The sequence below is a fragment of the Eremothecium cymbalariae genome, chromosome 8 (genome assembly GCF_000235365.1).
Source record: "Eremothecium cymbalariae DBVPG#7215 chromosome 8, complete sequence".
NCBI lineage: Eukaryota > Fungi > Ascomycota > Saccharomycetes > Saccharomycetales > Saccharomycetaceae > Eremothecium > Eremothecium cymbalariae.
Genome location: NC_016456.1, coordinates 482,801 through 499,673, shown reverse-complemented (window position 1 = coordinate 499,673; position 16,873 = coordinate 482,801). Strand labels below are relative to the sequence as shown.

At 38.1% G+C, this 16,873-nt stretch overlaps 7 protein-coding genes and 1 non-coding gene across 8 annotated transcripts; 4 read left to right on the top strand and 4 right to left on the bottom strand.

Moving 5' to 3' along the window:
• Positions 1 to 223: 223 nt before the first annotated feature.
• MHP1 (Mhp1p) lies at positions 224 to 4,150 on the top strand (the record flags this gene model as incomplete). The annotated part of the gene is made up of 1 exon (XM_003648294.1): positions 224 to 4,150. One exon carries the CDS (start codon positions 224 to 226, stop codon positions 4,148 to 4,150), a length of 3,927 nt encoding a protein of 1,308 aa, XP_003648342.1.
• Positions 4,151 to 4,534: 384 nt separating this feature from the next.
• NSP1 (FG-nucleoporin NSP1) lies at positions 4,535 to 6,742 on the top strand (the record flags this gene model as incomplete). Its single annotated transcript, XM_003648293.1, has 2 exons — position 4,535; positions 4,656 to 6,742. Coding segments are annotated over 2 exons (2,088 nt in total).
• A 177-nt stretch (positions 6,743 to 6,919) lies between these two features.
• On the bottom strand, positions 6,920 to 11,878 carry NUP192 (Nup192p; the record flags this gene model as incomplete). Its single annotated transcript, XM_003648292.1, has 1 exon — positions 6,920 to 11,878. The coding sequence occupies one exon, from the start codon at positions 11,876 to 11,878 to the stop codon at positions 6,920 to 6,922; it is 4,959 nt and encodes a 1,652-aa protein (XP_003648340.1).
• Positions 11,879 to 12,267: 389 nt separating this feature from the next.
• Ecym_8238 lies at positions 12,268 to 12,339 on the bottom strand. The gene has a single exon. It is a non-coding gene; the product is annotated as a tRNA-Arg (tRNA).
• A 197-nt stretch (positions 12,340 to 12,536) lies between these two features.
• On the top strand, positions 12,537 to 12,764 carry Ecym_8237 (uncharacterized protein; the record flags this gene model as incomplete). Its single annotated transcript, XM_003648291.1, has 1 exon — positions 12,537 to 12,764. One exon carries the CDS (start codon positions 12,537 to 12,539, stop codon positions 12,762 to 12,764), a length of 228 nt encoding a protein of 75 aa, XP_003648339.1.
• Positions 12,765 to 12,875: 111 nt separating this feature from the next.
• On the bottom strand, positions 12,876 to 13,646 carry SRP102 (Signal recognition particle receptor subunit beta; the record flags this gene model as incomplete). The annotated part of the gene is made up of 1 exon (XM_003648290.1): positions 12,876 to 13,646. One exon carries the CDS (start codon positions 13,644 to 13,646, stop codon positions 12,876 to 12,878), a length of 771 nt encoding a protein of 256 aa, XP_003648338.1.
• A 196-nt stretch (positions 13,647 to 13,842) lies between these two features.
• Positions 13,843 to 15,801, top strand: RSM22 (tRNA methyltransferase RSM22; the record flags this gene model as incomplete). The annotated part of the gene is made up of 1 exon (XM_003648289.1): positions 13,843 to 15,801. One exon carries the CDS (start codon positions 13,843 to 13,845, stop codon positions 15,799 to 15,801), a length of 1,959 nt encoding a protein of 652 aa, XP_003648337.1.
• A 211-nt stretch (positions 15,802 to 16,012) lies between these two features.
• On the bottom strand, positions 16,013 to 16,369 carry Ecym_8234 (40S ribosomal protein eS27; the record flags this gene model as incomplete). The annotated part of the gene is made up of 2 exons (XM_003648288.1): positions 16,013 to 16,258; positions 16,367 to 16,369. The coding sequence occupies 2 exons, from the start codon at positions 16,367 to 16,369 to the stop codon at positions 16,013 to 16,015; spliced, it is 249 nt and encodes an 82-aa protein (XP_003648336.1).
• Between the last annotated feature and the right edge of the window lie 504 nt (positions 16,370 to 16,873).

The following is a 16,873-nucleotide window of genomic DNA, read 5'->3' as shown; positions in this document are numbered from 1 at the left end:
TGTTTTACCCCGGATTTCTTACCTTGTCTGAATAAATTATTATTGTATTTTGATGTGAATCTGGTATAAAAGCCATTGCTCAGTCTGATAGCTAGTGGACGGATTATTACATATTAGCGAAGGCAGTAAGGGAAGGAAGGGTTCGTGCGGTATATATTGAGGCAGTACAGACGGTATACGGGGATAGAGCAGCAGGGCAGGCAGGACCTTGTAATAGTAAAAGATGAACGATTTAAAAAATTGTAAAGAGACACCGTTCGTTAATCTGAGCATACCCAAGATAAATGTGGATTGGCTGATTACATGTAACCGGAATTTGGGCTGTAAATCTAAGGAGCAAGGAGCTGGGGGGCGGGGTACTCTGGCTGGAGAATCCAGGGCAGGATATCTTGAGGACGGTGGTCGGGGTGAGAGGCAGCCTGTTGAGAAGCAGGGCTATCGAAGGAACTCTGCTATGAATATTTATGGAGAGAAGGGCGTTAGTGGAGATTTTGGAGAGGAGATGAACGATCTGCGACGGACGCGATCTCTTTCGATCGATAATAGAGGTCATACGAGCGAGACCCGTGGTAAGAAGCATGGAATTTGGGCTAGAATGTTTGGGATTCGACCAGAACGAGGATGTAACGAACGAAGAATGTTGTATAACAGTTCTGCTGTTAGTAGGTTGGTGAAAAATAGGAAGAGGATTTCAGTATCAGCCGGTCCTTCAGTGGAGCGTGGCTCCGTGCGTTCTTCTTCACCTAGATCTGAGGGTGCTGGGACTACTCAGTCAGCCCGACCTTCGAAGGGGATAAGAGAGCCTAATAGATTATACGAGAGTAAGAAGGATGCAAAGTTGACGGAGTTTTTGAAGTATTACAAAGTGGTGGGGTTCTCTGTGTTCCAGAGGCAACTACAGCAACTAGATCATCAGAATTCATCTAAATGTATTTTAAGTACTCTTTTTCCGCAGGGTTCAGAGCCCACGTTATCTATGTCGATAACAGATACCTTAGAAGACAAGCCTTGTCCAACGGATACTTTGGGAAGACCAATACCTCCACACCCAGCTAAACCGAGACTAAAGCCAGCTTTGAAACGAACTCGAAAGATATCACATGTAGATTCTACTTCAGTGAAAAATAAAAGCGATAATTCTGCCACAAATAAGTTTGGTGCATTTTTAAAACGTGTTACCTCGTATTCAGCTGATGGGTCCAACAACAGTTCGTTGAGCTCAGTAGATCTTAACACAGAAGATCAAAAAGTGTGTCCCGCAAGCTCTGGTATGAGCACTGAGCCGGCTAATTTAATGCCGAAGTTCAACACTATTCCCGGTTTAGAAGATCTGAAGCCGTTGAGGAGGGTTTCTTTTTCAATGAACACCTATTTCAATAATCCACCTCAACAGATATGTTCTACTAATCCAAGAAAGGGAGAAGTTGAGGTGATGGATGACAACTCCGTTGTCATACATAGATTAACCGCTGCTGAAAAGCGGGAATTAGTGCAAAATTCTAGCTGTGGTGTGGTTGTTGGGGGGACAGGACATTTAAAATTTCTGCAGAAACCATTGCCCAGTGAAGTAGAAGTCGAATCAATAGGCCCTAAAGTAGAAGAGCAACAGGATAAACTCAAGTCTCAAGCAAAGAGTTCGGAGAAGTTAACTACAATTGAAGAAAATCAATCAACTGATATTAAAGTTACTGAGATTGAGGCAGGTGTTGAAATCAGCTCATCAGAAGAAAAGTGTAAAACTGCAAACGATGAAGAGGATGTTACTGTAAATACATCTATTGAAAATGCTAAGATAGATAAACCAATGCTCAGAAGACGTGCCGAATCGCCAATATCAATATCTTCAGCTGAGTCATCAATCGACATATCTTCATCGGACGACATGTTACCCCCACCTAATCCGGAAATACCCAACAATATCTTGTATACCCGTTGTTGTTATTTGAGGGAAATTTTACCAATTCCGGCTACCTTAAATCAGTTAAAGCAAGACTCTGCAGATCCGGTACCCTTATTACAATTACGGAATCCGAAGCCTTCTATGGTGGAGGTCTTGGCTTTCAGTGATTTTCTCTCTGTTGCGCCAGTGCTGTGCCTCTCGATGGATAATGTTTCCTTAAGTTTGCAAATGTTCCGTCTTATATTGACCTCTTTGACTTACAAAGATACCTTAGAGAAATTATCCCTCCGAAATACTCCAATTGATGAGGAAGGTTGGAAGGTTTTATGTTATTTCATTTCCAAGTGTAAGAGTCTACGTGCGTTGGACCTCACTATGGTCCCAGCGATTTCTGGAAAATTGCCAAACACTTCAAAACGTTTTAGCCAATGTGCGACTCCTAGAATGACATGTGATATGACAGATAGGTCAAAGCGTAATTGGGATCTTTTTACTGCAGTTCTCGCTACAAATGGAGGTTTAGAAGAAGTTGTATTATCTGGTGCCAAGATGTCCTTGGATGAATTCAGGAATTTTATGCAGATCGGTTGTACCTCTATTGAACGGTTAGGCTTGGCTTATAATGAACTATCTGCAGAACAAGTTATACTATTGTCTAATTGGTTATTAGAAAGCAAAGCTACTGGCGTTGACATTGGTTTCAATGATTTAAATGGGAAAATGGCACCGTTTGCTGAAGTTTTAATTCGTAAGGCAAAAAGTGCAAACAACACAGTCAGTTGCATCTCCCTGAATTCAACACATCTAGAAATTCCTCCAGATGCTACATTTGAAAATAATGACGCTACAGCCTTATTGAATGCGTTAGGATATTGTGTCAACTTAAAATTCCTTGATTTATCAAACAATCCGAAGTTGTTTTCACAAACCCTTGCCCCGTTGACCGATTTGTTACCAGTGTTTGTGAATTTGGTTCGGATACATTTGGATTTTAATAATTTTAAAAGTACCGATATTATCACATTGGCAGAAGTTTTACCAATGTGCAGCAGCCTAAACTACTTATCCATATTAGGAGCCCCACTTGATATTCATTCCAGCACTGCATTATCAATGTCTATAAAGAAAAGCACTGCATTATTTACCCTAGATGCTGATTTTGAAAATGTTCCAGATAAGATCAAGCAGAAAATATCTTTGTACAGTATACGAAACATGGAAAATGCATTAGCAGGTGGTAATAATTACCACGAAACACAGCAGCTCTCAAAACTGCAACAGGAATTAGCAGTTTTATTGACTGAAAAAATTACAAGTAACCATGACGAATTAGTCCAAAAATTTGCACAAGAAATCCATGGACTTCGTTCCAGGTTGAGAAAAGTTATCGAACAGTTGTTTAAATTACGTGTCAAAGGCGAATTAAACACAGAAGGTAAGGAAGCTTTAATTCGTTTTTGTTTTGTTGATGCAAGCCTTGAAAAGGGATTACACTTATTAGCTCAAAGATATGAAAAAAAATCACCTATAATATTTGATATCCTTATGCAAGCAGATGCTGACACCCATGGTTGTAACATTAAGAACATCCCAATGGAGCAAGAAAGTTTAAAAAGGCCTTTGCAGAATAACGCGGATTGTATCCGCCATGTATCTTCAGTATCGAGCCTTTCATCTTTCTCGTTTCAAGAAAGCGGCCATGCTGCTTTATTACCATTCCACCATTCCTCATTTGAAACTTTAGATGCTGTAGAAAATACCGTTGAACTAAGGTCGTCAGAACCCTCTACTGTACCTTTGCAAGCTCAAGAGCAAACTAAAGAAGAAGGTGAGTTATTTAAAAGGACAAGAGGCCTCATAAAAGAATTAAAAAAGTCTGCTGAGCATCGTGGTACTACAGTTAACACTGAATCTTTAAAAAAAATCAGTGACAAATATGACTGCGAGCAGTTAAAAGATTTGATATTTCACCTCGACGTGAATAAACTCTTGGAAAGCTTAGACACATTAGAAGCTCGTGGCATTCCAGTAGATAGTATATTCAAAAAAGATCCTAATGACCCTACGCTTATTAATACTCAATCGATTAATGACAGCAGTAATGAAATGTCTGACTGCTCCCTAGATAAAGAAACTTGGGAACACGATGAAAGCAGCATTGATGTATCTGATACTGAGATAATTGATCGTGCTTATGACGAGGTTCTAAACAATCTAGAGAAGACTAGAGCAAATAGAGAAACCGAATGAATAAATTGGTGTCCCTCCATCACGGTCATCCTCCAAAATTCCATATTTCAGTTTTTTGTTTCCTGGTAAAAAGAATATTTGTAAAGAAAATAAAACAAATGCATATATATATATATGTATTATGAAATTTTAACTGTAGTTTATAAAGTAATTATAATATTCGTCTTGCTTGGTTACTCTTTGGCGTTTCATATAAACTCTTGTAACACATATGGCTTATATATACTTCGTTATTCGTATTACCCGGTTGCGACGCGAGTTGACCTTTTTCATCAAATTTTATTTAATTTTAAATTCAAAAGCTTAGAATTACAAATTTACATGTATTGATATATGATCAAAATTGGACGTTAAGAGGAAGATACGATCCGATTCTCACATATTAGTATGTATTTAATTGGTTTAATAGATTGAATTCTGTTTGGCTGAAACTTTTAAGGTGGAAAAGGTTCTGCCTTTTTTGAGACGAATATTTTTTACTAACAATCACAATCTCATCATATAGTGAGTGGAAATTTTAGCTTCAATTCCCAAAATGCTAACCAGGGAGGGTCCACTTCAAAACCTACATTTTCATTTGGAAGTGGATCAAATGCTAGTACTGGTGCAAAGGTAGGAAATACGTCATCCCCTTTTAGTTTTGGCTCCCAGCCAACAACAGATGGTTCAAATCAAGCTCCTGCATTTGGCACAGCAGCAGGTTCTAAACCTGCTCTTACAGCGGAATCGACTCCTGCATTTGGTGTTAATAGTAATGAAGGTGCTTCAAAGCCTTTTAGTTTCGGAAGTGCTCCATTTGGTTCAACGTCTACTGAGAATAAAGATGCCAATCCCCCAGTATTATTTGGTGCAAAAGCCGATCAACCGGAAGCGTCGAAGCCCTTTGGTTCTCAAGGGCCTTTTAATTTTGGTTCTTTCTCTACTCCTAACAATTCACAAGACAAAAATGAGACCAAGTCGCTATTTGGAAATACTGCTTTGGCTACTACTAATCCAGGAGGGGGGTTCGGTTCTTCTGCAGCTGCCCCGCCCTCCTCAAATGAAAACAAAGATACGAATGCAGCTGCTAAACCGTTTTCTTTTGGAGCTTCAGGAACGTCAATTGCTAGTAAAGACGTAGCAAAACCCACACTAAATTTCGATGCGCCTTCTTTGCTTGGGGATAAGAGCGGTACGAATAAACCATTTTCCTTTGAAGGTGCTCTCCAAGCTGATAAGAAAGAAGAACCTCCTAAGGTTCCATTCCTTGGGGGTTCTACATCAGCTGAAAAGAAAGAGACAGTCGCCAAGCCGGCATTTTTTGGTATAAACAATTCGACAGATAAGCAGAACGATACGAAAAGTCCAGTGATTTCTTTTGGCTCAACTCTAACATTGGATAAAAAGAAAGATCAACCTGCCAATACAGGTTTTCAGTTTGGATCTTTGTCTAATGTAGCAGAAAAGAAAATTGAGCCAACTAAATCTGCTGTTTCGTTTGGCAGCCCCGCGGTCTTATCTGACAATAAAAATGATTCTTCAAAGCGAGAATTCAATCTGAGTGGGCCTACCACAACAGCTGAAAAGAATGAAGAAGCGGCAAGACCATCAGCCTTTTCATTTGGTAATACTAGTTCAAGGGCAGAAACCCCTAAATCTGGTTTTAATTTAGGAGGATTAACATCTGAGAAAGAAAATTCTGTGAAACCCTCTTTTGCCCCTGTTGCTGCAAAAAAAGATGAAAAGCTAGCCTTTAGCTTTGGTGAAAGTGCTAAAAAGCCTGCAGCGGACATATTATCTATAGGTGCTAACGAAAATGACAAACAAACTGATTCAACTCGAAAACCAGCATTTTCTTTTGGAGCAACGAAGGATAAAGAAAAAAAAGATGAAATCGCAAGATCCAAGCCGTCGCCATCAGCATCAATTTCGAATGCAGCCGCACCACCAGCTACTGGTGACTCTAATTCCGCAAATACCAATGCTCCTTCATCTGCAACTACTTCAAAATCTGTTGAGCCACAACCAATATCACTAGATAACAAAACTTTGGATGATCTTGTAACAAAATGGACAACGCAACTTACGGGTTCAGCTGAACACTTTGAGAATTACTCGAAAAAAATCAATGAGTGGGATCAAGTTTTGGTTCAAGGAGGTGAGCAAATTAGCCAGTTATATTCCGATACTTTGGTTGCTGAACAAACACAGTCAAGAGTAGATCAACATCTACAGTATATTGAAAGGCAACAGATCGAATTAGAAACCTTTCTAGATAACTACGAGAAAAAAGCAGAAACCCTACTATCTGAAGTTTTATCATCGAATACTGGTTCCCCTTCGAATACTAATGATCAGAAGAGGCAGCAGGCATTCCACACAGCCGAAATGTTAGATGAGAATCTAAATTCATTATCAGTGAACCTTTCGTCTTTGATTACAGAAATTAATGAAGTATCTGAAACTTTTAACAAGGCCACTAACATGAATATTGCCAATAAGGATGAGAATGCGCAACTCATTAAGCTTTTAAATTCTCACCTTGATGCATTGAAGTCTTTAGACAATAGTTCTAGTGTTCTGGAAAAGAAATTAAAGTCTATCCATAAATAAATTTATCATAAATCAGTTAAATCACAGAATTAACAATGTATCATACCATAGCACTAATAATGACCACATGTTTTTCTCTAATAGAATACTATAAATTACACAGTGGTTTGTTGCTTGAATATATATATATTATATATATGTATGTATATATACATGCTGGCCAAGTCTAAACTTGGATTATGCCTTCTCTTCACCAAAATATCCAGTCAAAGTGCATAGTAGTACTACCAGCTTAACCTGTTGTTGAAGACCTTCTAGAGTAGAGCCCTCGACAAAATAGGCTTCATTGCTCTCCACCAAAGCGTCTCTCTTCAATACCCCTTGGACCAATTTTCTGTACTGTATCAGCAGCTTTTTCACATTCTTCATGACTGGTTTGTTAGCACTTCCCATACTGAGTAAGATGGATGCAATAAGTTGAAAAATGGGCACTACCACCTCAAATAACGAAACCCCATTAGCTTGTGAACCTAAAGTCAATGGATTATCAAGATTTAAATTGACTCGCACAAAATTAGAATTTCGAACTGAAACTTCGTCAAAAACTAACTCCAGGCCCAAGTCAGGATCAATTTGCAAGAACGAACATGACTCAATAGTTTGAAAAATTTCATTTTGAACTAATGCTTGTGAACCATTCCTTGTTTTAGCTAAACGAATCAAAAAATATACTGTGGACTTGAAAGCGGTAAGCTCATAAAGTAAATTATCCAACGTTATGTTATGAGAACTTAAACTTAGTAATTCATCAGTGGTCTTGATAGAACGGATAATGAGTAGTAACATATTACTCTTTAGTAATGCGTCTAGTATAAAGTTCACCTTATTCAAGCATGCTAATTGGGCCAAAGCATCCAGTAGTAATATTCCTGTAATTCGATTTGAACCCTCACCAGCTATAGCATCATTACAGATAACTTCCACCAGCCTTTCATTAGCCATTTTTAGAGATTGCAATACCTCTTTTGCCAAATGTTCTTCTTTAATGATCCTCAAAAGATATTTATTAGCAAGAACATAAAAGTCAGATCTCAAAGATAATGTAGATAATGGAGATGTAATGCCTTGTACACATGTTTTGAACAGTCCATGGAGTCTCCCATCTATCGTCTTTTCTTGATCAATTTCCATACGGTCTTTCTGGTACAGGTCATAAAGGAATACAGATAATGATACCAACTCTTCTGAATACGAAACATCGAATTCAACATAATCATTAATTTTCGGAATGATAGCTTCAAATATTTCTAAGATGAAATTTGACCGCTGAACTGGTGTCATTGAACCATCTATAACAAGAATTTGAACCAGTTGAACCCATGAATGTAATACTGAGAGCTGAATAGAAGAGAAAGATGCATGAGACAAATATGTCGTAATGAACTTCTTGATGGTATTTGCCTCAGATTTTGCGATCACAGCGAGTGAACTAGTTGGATCAATGGCTTCATGGTTAATAGGGACCATTTGCAACCTAACAACTAATTCTAATAATGAATCCAGATCATCAAAATCATATATATCTCCTGTAAATTTATTTGAAGGTTTAATTTTATCAATATTCAGATCTAAGCCGCCAAATATATTCAGACCTTTTAACGATTCATTGGTTGAAGGAAATGGACTATAACTCAAAATATCCAAAAATCTAAAAATGGTAGGAGCGTGAATTGCACTAGATATGAGTGCTTCAACAGAGGTCGAAATCTTGGACTCCTGAGCGTCAGTAGATAAACGGTGAATGTCCAGACTCAAATATTGTAAAACATAACTTCTGTATCTTAAGAAAGATAGCAGAGCACCGATGGCTGGACTACTAATAATTTGATCAGAAGTTCCATTGAAATTACCATTAAATGTTTGTCCAGACCATAGAGAAGTCTTGTCAACACTTGGATCCAATTGAATGATTTTCTCAAATAACGATTTAGACGATAGGAAATCCAACACCAAACGGGAGGTAAGGGTATTACGACACAACTTAACAATGATCTCCATTAAAACAGAAGCTAATTTAATTGGAGCGTATTCAACATCATGATGATCAATGGCTACCAATGACGAATGCAGTATACCAACCAAGGAGTTTAATAGGGATGTCGGAGAATTTATGAAAGTACTTAGGTTTGAACCTAGTGAAAGAATATTGGTAACCTGGAATCCTAACAAGAAATGAGCCACTGTTGGAACGGTAGTTGTATATGACAAATTCATATTAATGAAATCTAAAATTGCAAGTTTCAACATCAATGATTCCTCTGAGTCGATAGAAGATTCTAATTGACTAATAAAAGCTTCCTTAATTCTTGCAGATTCATTAACAGATTCAAAAATGGTTAGCAGTTTATTTGTCCGCGTATCACCACAAGGTAATTTTTGAGAAATTTTTTTCAGAAGCTCTATTGACTCAAATGCCAATTGATAATCACTTAACCCAACATATAGTGCACAGTGCGCTACCAGAGGCAAGTTGAAGAGTATAGCATCATAGTAGGAGCGCAGACCATGTAAGCCAAAATTTTTAGGAATGAAATGGGTCTCTCTATGACGTTTTTTAATGATTGGGCATAATTCCTCAAGATATGTATTCTCGTGCTTCAATATTTGGTTGATAATGTGAATAGCGGATCGGACAAGGTGTATCTGGTTTTCAGTACTATCCAAGTCACCGGAAAGCTCGTCAACGCCAACTGAAGCAATCTTAAATAGTATTTTGAAGTACTTTTCCTCAAAAAGGTAATTGAACACAGCAGTGACAGAAGACTCTTCTGCATAGGTAAAAAAATCTCCAAACTGGACCAAAGAATCCAGACTAACACCTGCCCTTACAGAATTCAAAATTACGCCGTAATCAAATGAATACAAACAACACTGAATTATGCTAAAAATTGGCTTTATAATGGCGGCTCTTTCTTGAGGGTTGGAAATATGATGGACGTGTGCAAATACCTCGTTAAAGATATAGTCCAAATAAGGCCAAATACCCGTTTTTCTATAACCTGCACCAAGCTTAACTGGATAAGGTAACTTTCCAAATATCATGTATCCTTTATCATTTTTAGTTTCCACCGATATCATTTTTAAAAACAACTCCAGAAAACCAGCAACATCCGCAAAATTTGATAATACTGCGCGGAAGGCCATATGGTACGAGTCATCCGTAGCATTCAAAGGTGAATTTTTAAAGATCCAATCGTCCAACTTATTCCAAAACTTTTCTCTCTTTGATTCTAAACGTGGAACTATCATACCAATGACTTCCATTGTAGCACCTACCAATGGAGTATTCACTTTCAAGAATTCAAAGAGGATATCTTGAAAGGTCTCTGACAAGCACAATTGCGCCTCAGTATTGACATCTTGTGCCACCGAACCAATAAGTGCCAAAAATGACGATAATAAGATTACAACTTCTTCATTAAGACCTTCTTGCAAAGCTATATTGTTGAAACTGGTCTTTTCTTCTTCCGATTGTGGTTGCATCTCCACAAGCTTTTTTTCCACAGTCGATATTTTGATGATATATTCGCTTATAGTTTGAGCAATAACTCCCCAAGATAAGGACTGATTACCATTGATATAATGATATACATTATTGGCATTCTCTTCACCATAAGACAAACTGGAAATCATTAAATAGAAGCAGGACTTCATTAGGTTATCATTACATTTTGCGGCCCATTCAATGAAACCATATAAGGTTGACTCATTATCTTGCCAGAAGGACTGTGCCAGTTCTGGTCGACAAAAATAAAAGTAATAAATTATAAGGAAGTAGCGTTCCAAGTCAGCCTTTGCAGAAATATCATCTAGATATAAGTCTTCACCGGATAATAGGGAATCTTCTTCAGCATTTTTTATTTTAGTTAATAGGAATGCACAATCTGATATTGAAGATTGAATAAAGTCGTTGAATACATGAAGCAGTTGTATCTCTAACTGTTCAGATAACATAATGCTATTAAACTTAGATGTTTGATTGCTTACAGATTTCAGAACTACCGCCGAGCGATGCTCTGTATCCAAAAGTTGCTTTGGAAGTAACCTTGGAATGTGCCTTTCCAATAACGACCTAATATCATAAAACAGTTCCATTCTTTTATCTTTTTCTATGACAGAAGTTTCCGCTGAAAAAACCATTAATTGTTCAAGAGCTCCTTGCTCAACAGCAATTGTCATTGGCTTATCAACTGTGGTTTCAAAATCAAACATCTTGGCCCTGGTAGTGGGAGCAGCCTTACACCAACCAATAAAATATGTCAAAAACACGAATATCAGCGCCACCTTAACGGGCTTCGTGTAAATAGTCTCGTTATTTAGTTCTTTCACAAACGCATAGTGTAGTGATTTCACATCCGCTTCTGGAAATTTGGACAGCTTCGAAAACGCCAAAAACAGCGCAGGTATGTAATACACGATGAAGAAATCATCTGAATCCATCGTTGAAACATGATCTATGATAGAATTTATGCCCTCGTTGTTAAACAATGAACCGCTGTTAACCACACCGTACAATATTTGAGCGAGAATATCATATTCCTTTAACAAAAAGTCTCGCTTAAAGTTCACATTTTGTTGAGACAAAGCGTCATAATTGTCTAGTATTTGCGATTTGTTAACAGACTGTTTAATTTCATCCAGCTGTTGATGAATACACCGGAAACCTTTCAAAATATTGCTAATTAGGTTACCATTATCTACCAATGCTTCGTATGTCTGGCTACCAGCTCCGTGAGCATTCACCACATAAGAAACAACTTGTAAGATATATTGCTTCCTCACAAAGAACCGCACTTTTCCTTGGTTGACCAAGGATAAATCCTGATCTAGTTCATCAGATTCAGAACCTTGACCTAGTAATAACAGTTCGGCAGTCACCAATTCATCCAGATTTAGCTCATCAGATAACTGAATCGCGGAAATAATAAATTCTTGATTCAGATTATAAGTATCGCCATCTGTTAACGTGATTTCCCCCGATTCTAGTTGCTTTCTACTCCCATTACTCTTGGGGAACCTTTCAGCAAGATTTAATTCATTCAAATCTGGCAACAATTCCTTAAATAAAACAAAGTCAAACTCATCCCCTTGGATTGAGTTGTATAGGTCTTCAAAGGGAGTAGTAGACCATTTCATTGCAGAGTTAATTATTAAACACAGGAGCTCTGCCAGTGCAATTGGTCTTTATAAATCCACTAAATAGGTATAAAGGTTCATAATATATAATAATAAATAAATAACGCTGTTTATGGTTCTCAGGCTTTAATTCAAATATTTTAAAAACGCTACAAACGAAAAAATTTGCTCAACGTAAGTAGTGATGTAAATGGAGTCCGGGTAATCTAGTTCCAAGCTCTGGTGTGAAGGAGAGAAAGGCCATCAGCATGGAGCAAGATAACCTTTAGACATGCAGTTATCTGTCTAAGTTAGCCAATGATGTCCTGGAAGCCAGGGATATCTTTTTTTAACTTTAGACTTACGTGGGATAATAACCCATTTTCAAACCCCTGAGCAGAAAAAAAGAGCACTCACGGTGGGGGTCGAACCCACAATCTTCTGATTAGAAGTCAGACGCGTTGCCATTACGCCACGCGAGCTTTTTCTTAGAGTTCGTCATCCACTATTCAATATAACAGCTCCAGACAGGTCACATGATAATATATTCTATTTTGAAATACTTGTATTGCCAAGACAAAGAGATCTGGATGGTAGATCCCGTTGGTCCTGTCTACAACTTGCTTCCTTTCAAAGTATACTAAGACCGTGAGATTGTTGCAGCTTGATATTAGACCAAATGATTAAATTCACGTTATTGTTGAGCATTTATCTTTACTATGTAATATGGCTTTTATTGCCTATATTTGACCTCGATGGTAGTCTTTGGCTCTTTCCCCTTCCCTCGAAGTATGCTGCACTTCTTCCAATTGTGTTACTGCTGGTTGGTACACTTATTGTAGGCACATTTCTTGGTGTTCTATTGCTAAAGGCCCAAAAAGGACCTCGAATGATGTCAAATACATAGGCTAAGTACACACATTAAAAGAATAACAACGATGATAACAATGATAGTAATAATAAGGTGCACTAAAAAGTATATATTCGAGAAAAATAATTATTGCATGAACATTTGAAACTAGTTCACAGCATGCAAATCAATCCAAGACTTCCAGTTGACCACTTTGTTTTTTAGCACACTGCCATCGAGAGCATCTACGGTTCCTTCCAAGCACTCGAACTTGAAGCCGCCAGCAGGGTCAATATCGAGTGCATGAGTTTCATGGTCGAGATGAGAATCCCCTTGCGTTGACACATTAGCCAGAGACTTTTTCTTTCTCAACATAATACTGTCAATTTCTTTCTCTAATGCCTGTTTAATCTTCATGGGCGGCCGGCTGGCGAAAGATTCTGACTTGTTACACGCAATTAAGATATCTACGCCAGCCTGTCTACGTTCAGTAATTTTCAGAACTTCGTAGAGAAGTTCTGCAGTCGTTGTTAATTCCTTTGGATCAACTGTGGAATCGACCAAAAAAATCAGACCCCTTATATCGATCGAATCACGCAGGGTTTGGAATAAATCGTGCTGTAACTTTGGATGACCTGGGAATTCTATTAGTTTAAATTTAAAATTTTTGGTAGCTGAAGGCAACAGGAAATCCAGCGCAATATTTGGTTGTTGCGACATCAATGTGGGCTTTATTTCATCAGTGGTCAGTAAACTAAAAAGACTTGTCTTGCCACTACTACTAGGGCCTGCAATAATAAAGGTCGGATCTCTATTAAGCTTTTTACCGTTACGAGAAGTGACTGAAGTGATCAAACCATCCGTGTTTCTCCTGACAATCAACACAGCACCAGAGGTTATCAATATAACTACTAATGCAATCAATAGTGTATTATCCATATCACTTTCCCAACTATGCCACCGATTTTGAATGATCTATGTGTGTGTGTTTATATATTTTCAATTGTTACATTTTGTGATGTTAGAAAATTTTAATAATAATCTTGTAAAGAGAAAACCATGCGATGAGGTACATTCACATACAATTGTGTACATACAGAATTTATTCCATATTACAAAGATAGACACGGTACAGATGAGTAAATATGTACTTTCTCTTATCCAAAGACGATTAAAGTCTAGAAATGCTTTTGCGACAGTTAAAGCTACTCAAAGTGTCGTTGATTCTTCAACTCGGGATCATTCTTTTGGAACGGTGGTCTCTAACGGCGACAACATGAAGAATTTAAGAGTTGTTGAAAGAGAAGAGCATATCAACACTTATTACAGTCCATTCAGAGATGATAATGGTAGCCTGATCCGAGGTTCTAGTTCAAAGGAGGCAAGATTAGCAGATGCAACTCTACAAGGTATGTTTCCTCGAGGTCAAATTAAATTGAATTCCGTAGTCGCTCAGACGATACAGAATAATATATTATCATTGCATATCCCTAGCAATTTAAGAAGGATGGCAGCTAAATATTTTTCTGAGATATATGGCAGTAAGTTGCACCGGCAGACAGCGTCTGCCATGGAGGTTGATGCGCATATTGCGTCAGTATTTATGCAGAATTATGGTGCGATCTACCAGTCTCTTAGTGAGCTTAAAAAAAGGTTAGGTGACAAATTCAGCCCACAAAGGGTTTTAGATGTGGGATACGGACCTGCTACAGGAATAGTGGCGTTAAATGATTTAATGGGTAAAGACTACAAACCAGAATTAAAAGAAGCGACTATACTGGGACATATTGAAATGCAAAAAAGAGCTAAAATCATTCTTAGCAGACAGTTAAATGAGATTCCTGATGATTTTGTTGAAGATATTGCTACGGATGCAGACGAAATCCCACCAGATGACTCTTTGGTTGGTGAAGTAATGACCAAGAAGATTCGGATTAATACCAAATTAAGAAAAGATGTGCCAGGTTCTAAGCAATACGATTTGATAATAATATCCCATCAACTTTTAAAAAATGACCAACAATTCCCAATGCAGATAGATGATAATGTTGAACACTTCCTAAGTCTATTGGCTCCTGGTGGGCATATGGTGATCATTGAACGGGGGAACCCGTTAGGATTCGAAATCACTGCAAGAGCGCGGCAAATTATGATCAGACCTGAAAATTTTCCTAATGAATATGGTAAAATACCTAGGCCCTGGATCAGGGGGTCTCATAAGAAACCTCAGCAGCCTATTTCTTCATCCACTGAGGCTGGTGCGGGAAACGAAGTCGACTACCATCTAAAGATTATTGCTCCATGTCCTCATCAAGGAACATGTCCACTGCAAGTAGGCAAACCTCAATATTATGAATTGAAAGATGGCAAAGCGCTCAACTTTTGTAATTTCCAAAAGACGATCCTCCGACCAAGATATACTATTGAATTAAAGAAGGGTAAGGTCTTAGCTACTCCATGGGAAACTCCTACTGAAGCAATTGGTATCAAGGGTAAGTCTGCACCTGGCTCAGGAAGGCCAAACGGTCGTGATTATGAGCTACTAAATTGGTCGTACCTTGTAGTTGAAAGAGCCTACAATGATCCTGAGACAGTAGCAGCCATCAATAAACGACGTCAGGAATCGATTATGTCCCAAGATATACAACCAGTATGCGATGAGCCTTGGGAAACATGGCCACGTATTATACGGCAACCTGTTAAACGTAGAGGGCATGTTGTAATGGATCTTTGTGCACCGTCAGGTCAGTTCGAGAAATGGACGGTTTCAAAGTCTTTCTCAAAGCAAATATACCACGATGCTCGCAAGGCGATGAAGGGCGACTTATGGGCTCTAGATGCAAAGACGAAACTCAAAGGCATGGGTGCTTTAAATGTTGCCAAGCTTGAAAAATTGAACAAGGAAAGAATCAAACAATCCAAGAAACTGGCTAAACAGAAGAGCCGTGAAATCAGAGATGCAGTCACAAACCTTGATCACCCTGATCCAAACTTAGAGCTATCGTCTGCAGAACAGTTAGATGCTATAGCCAACCTGTATGCAGATGAATTCTTATCTTCAAATTCTAAGAAAGACAAAAAGTACAAAAAATAACTTACGTCCATGGTCAACGAATTTTAACTGTACTAATTTATTTATTTATCTCTAACGAAGCCCCCACTTGTAAATAACACACACACCGATAAACTCCCCCTCCCTCATTCCACCGTTAGCTGACACAACAAAGTTTATTATAATTGAGCAGAGTGACACTTATATATTAGAAAAAATATTTTTTGATATATATTCACATAGAGTACTAAATCTATTTTCTCCTGAAGGAAGTACCTTCAGACAACTTGGCCTTACCACCAGTTGGAGTACACAACACAGTGGAGCATGATTCACAGGTGACTGCAGTTTGAGCGTGAGAAAACACGGTAGTGATGTTCAAACAACCTGGGCACTTAACGTCCAAAAAGTAAGATCTTGGGGATTGAACCAAGGCCTTCAACTTGTGCTTTTTAGCTTCAGAAGCAGCAGTTGGGTGCAACAAATCTTGAACTAAAACCTGTAATACGCATCGTTAGTAAATAAAGTCCCTCCAATAAAAAAATTAATACCTCCTTTAGGTGTGATAGACAACTTTCCAAAACTGATTATGAACAGACGACACTACCATTTAGACAACACAGCAACATTACTGTAACTTCAACTCGACATTACTCCATATAACCCCCATCATTGTAAAACTACTGGCGAATGAAAGTAACACCTAACAACCACAAGGGAATCCCATCATCTAGAATATTATAATCATCCCATTCATATCATTCCTCAAAAAATAATCATTTTCCATTAACATAAATCTTGTCCTCATACATATTCTATTGCTCTTTTGAAATCCACCAAGTATAATACTCCCATTTTCATTCCACAGCACCCACCCCACCAATCTCGAAGGCTTATCGGAAACCCCTCTGCACTAACTCAACATGAAATTCGCCACCTCCAACATCGCATTCATTTATTCATTTATTCATCGATTATCAAATCCATTCCATTAATGTCTTTTCCGGTCCATCTAGTTCGTCCTTCTATCACACCCGCAGATAACTCATAGCTCCACATACCATCTTGGATCTTTGCTTTTATTATATATGTGCTCTCTTAATATTAAGTGTCT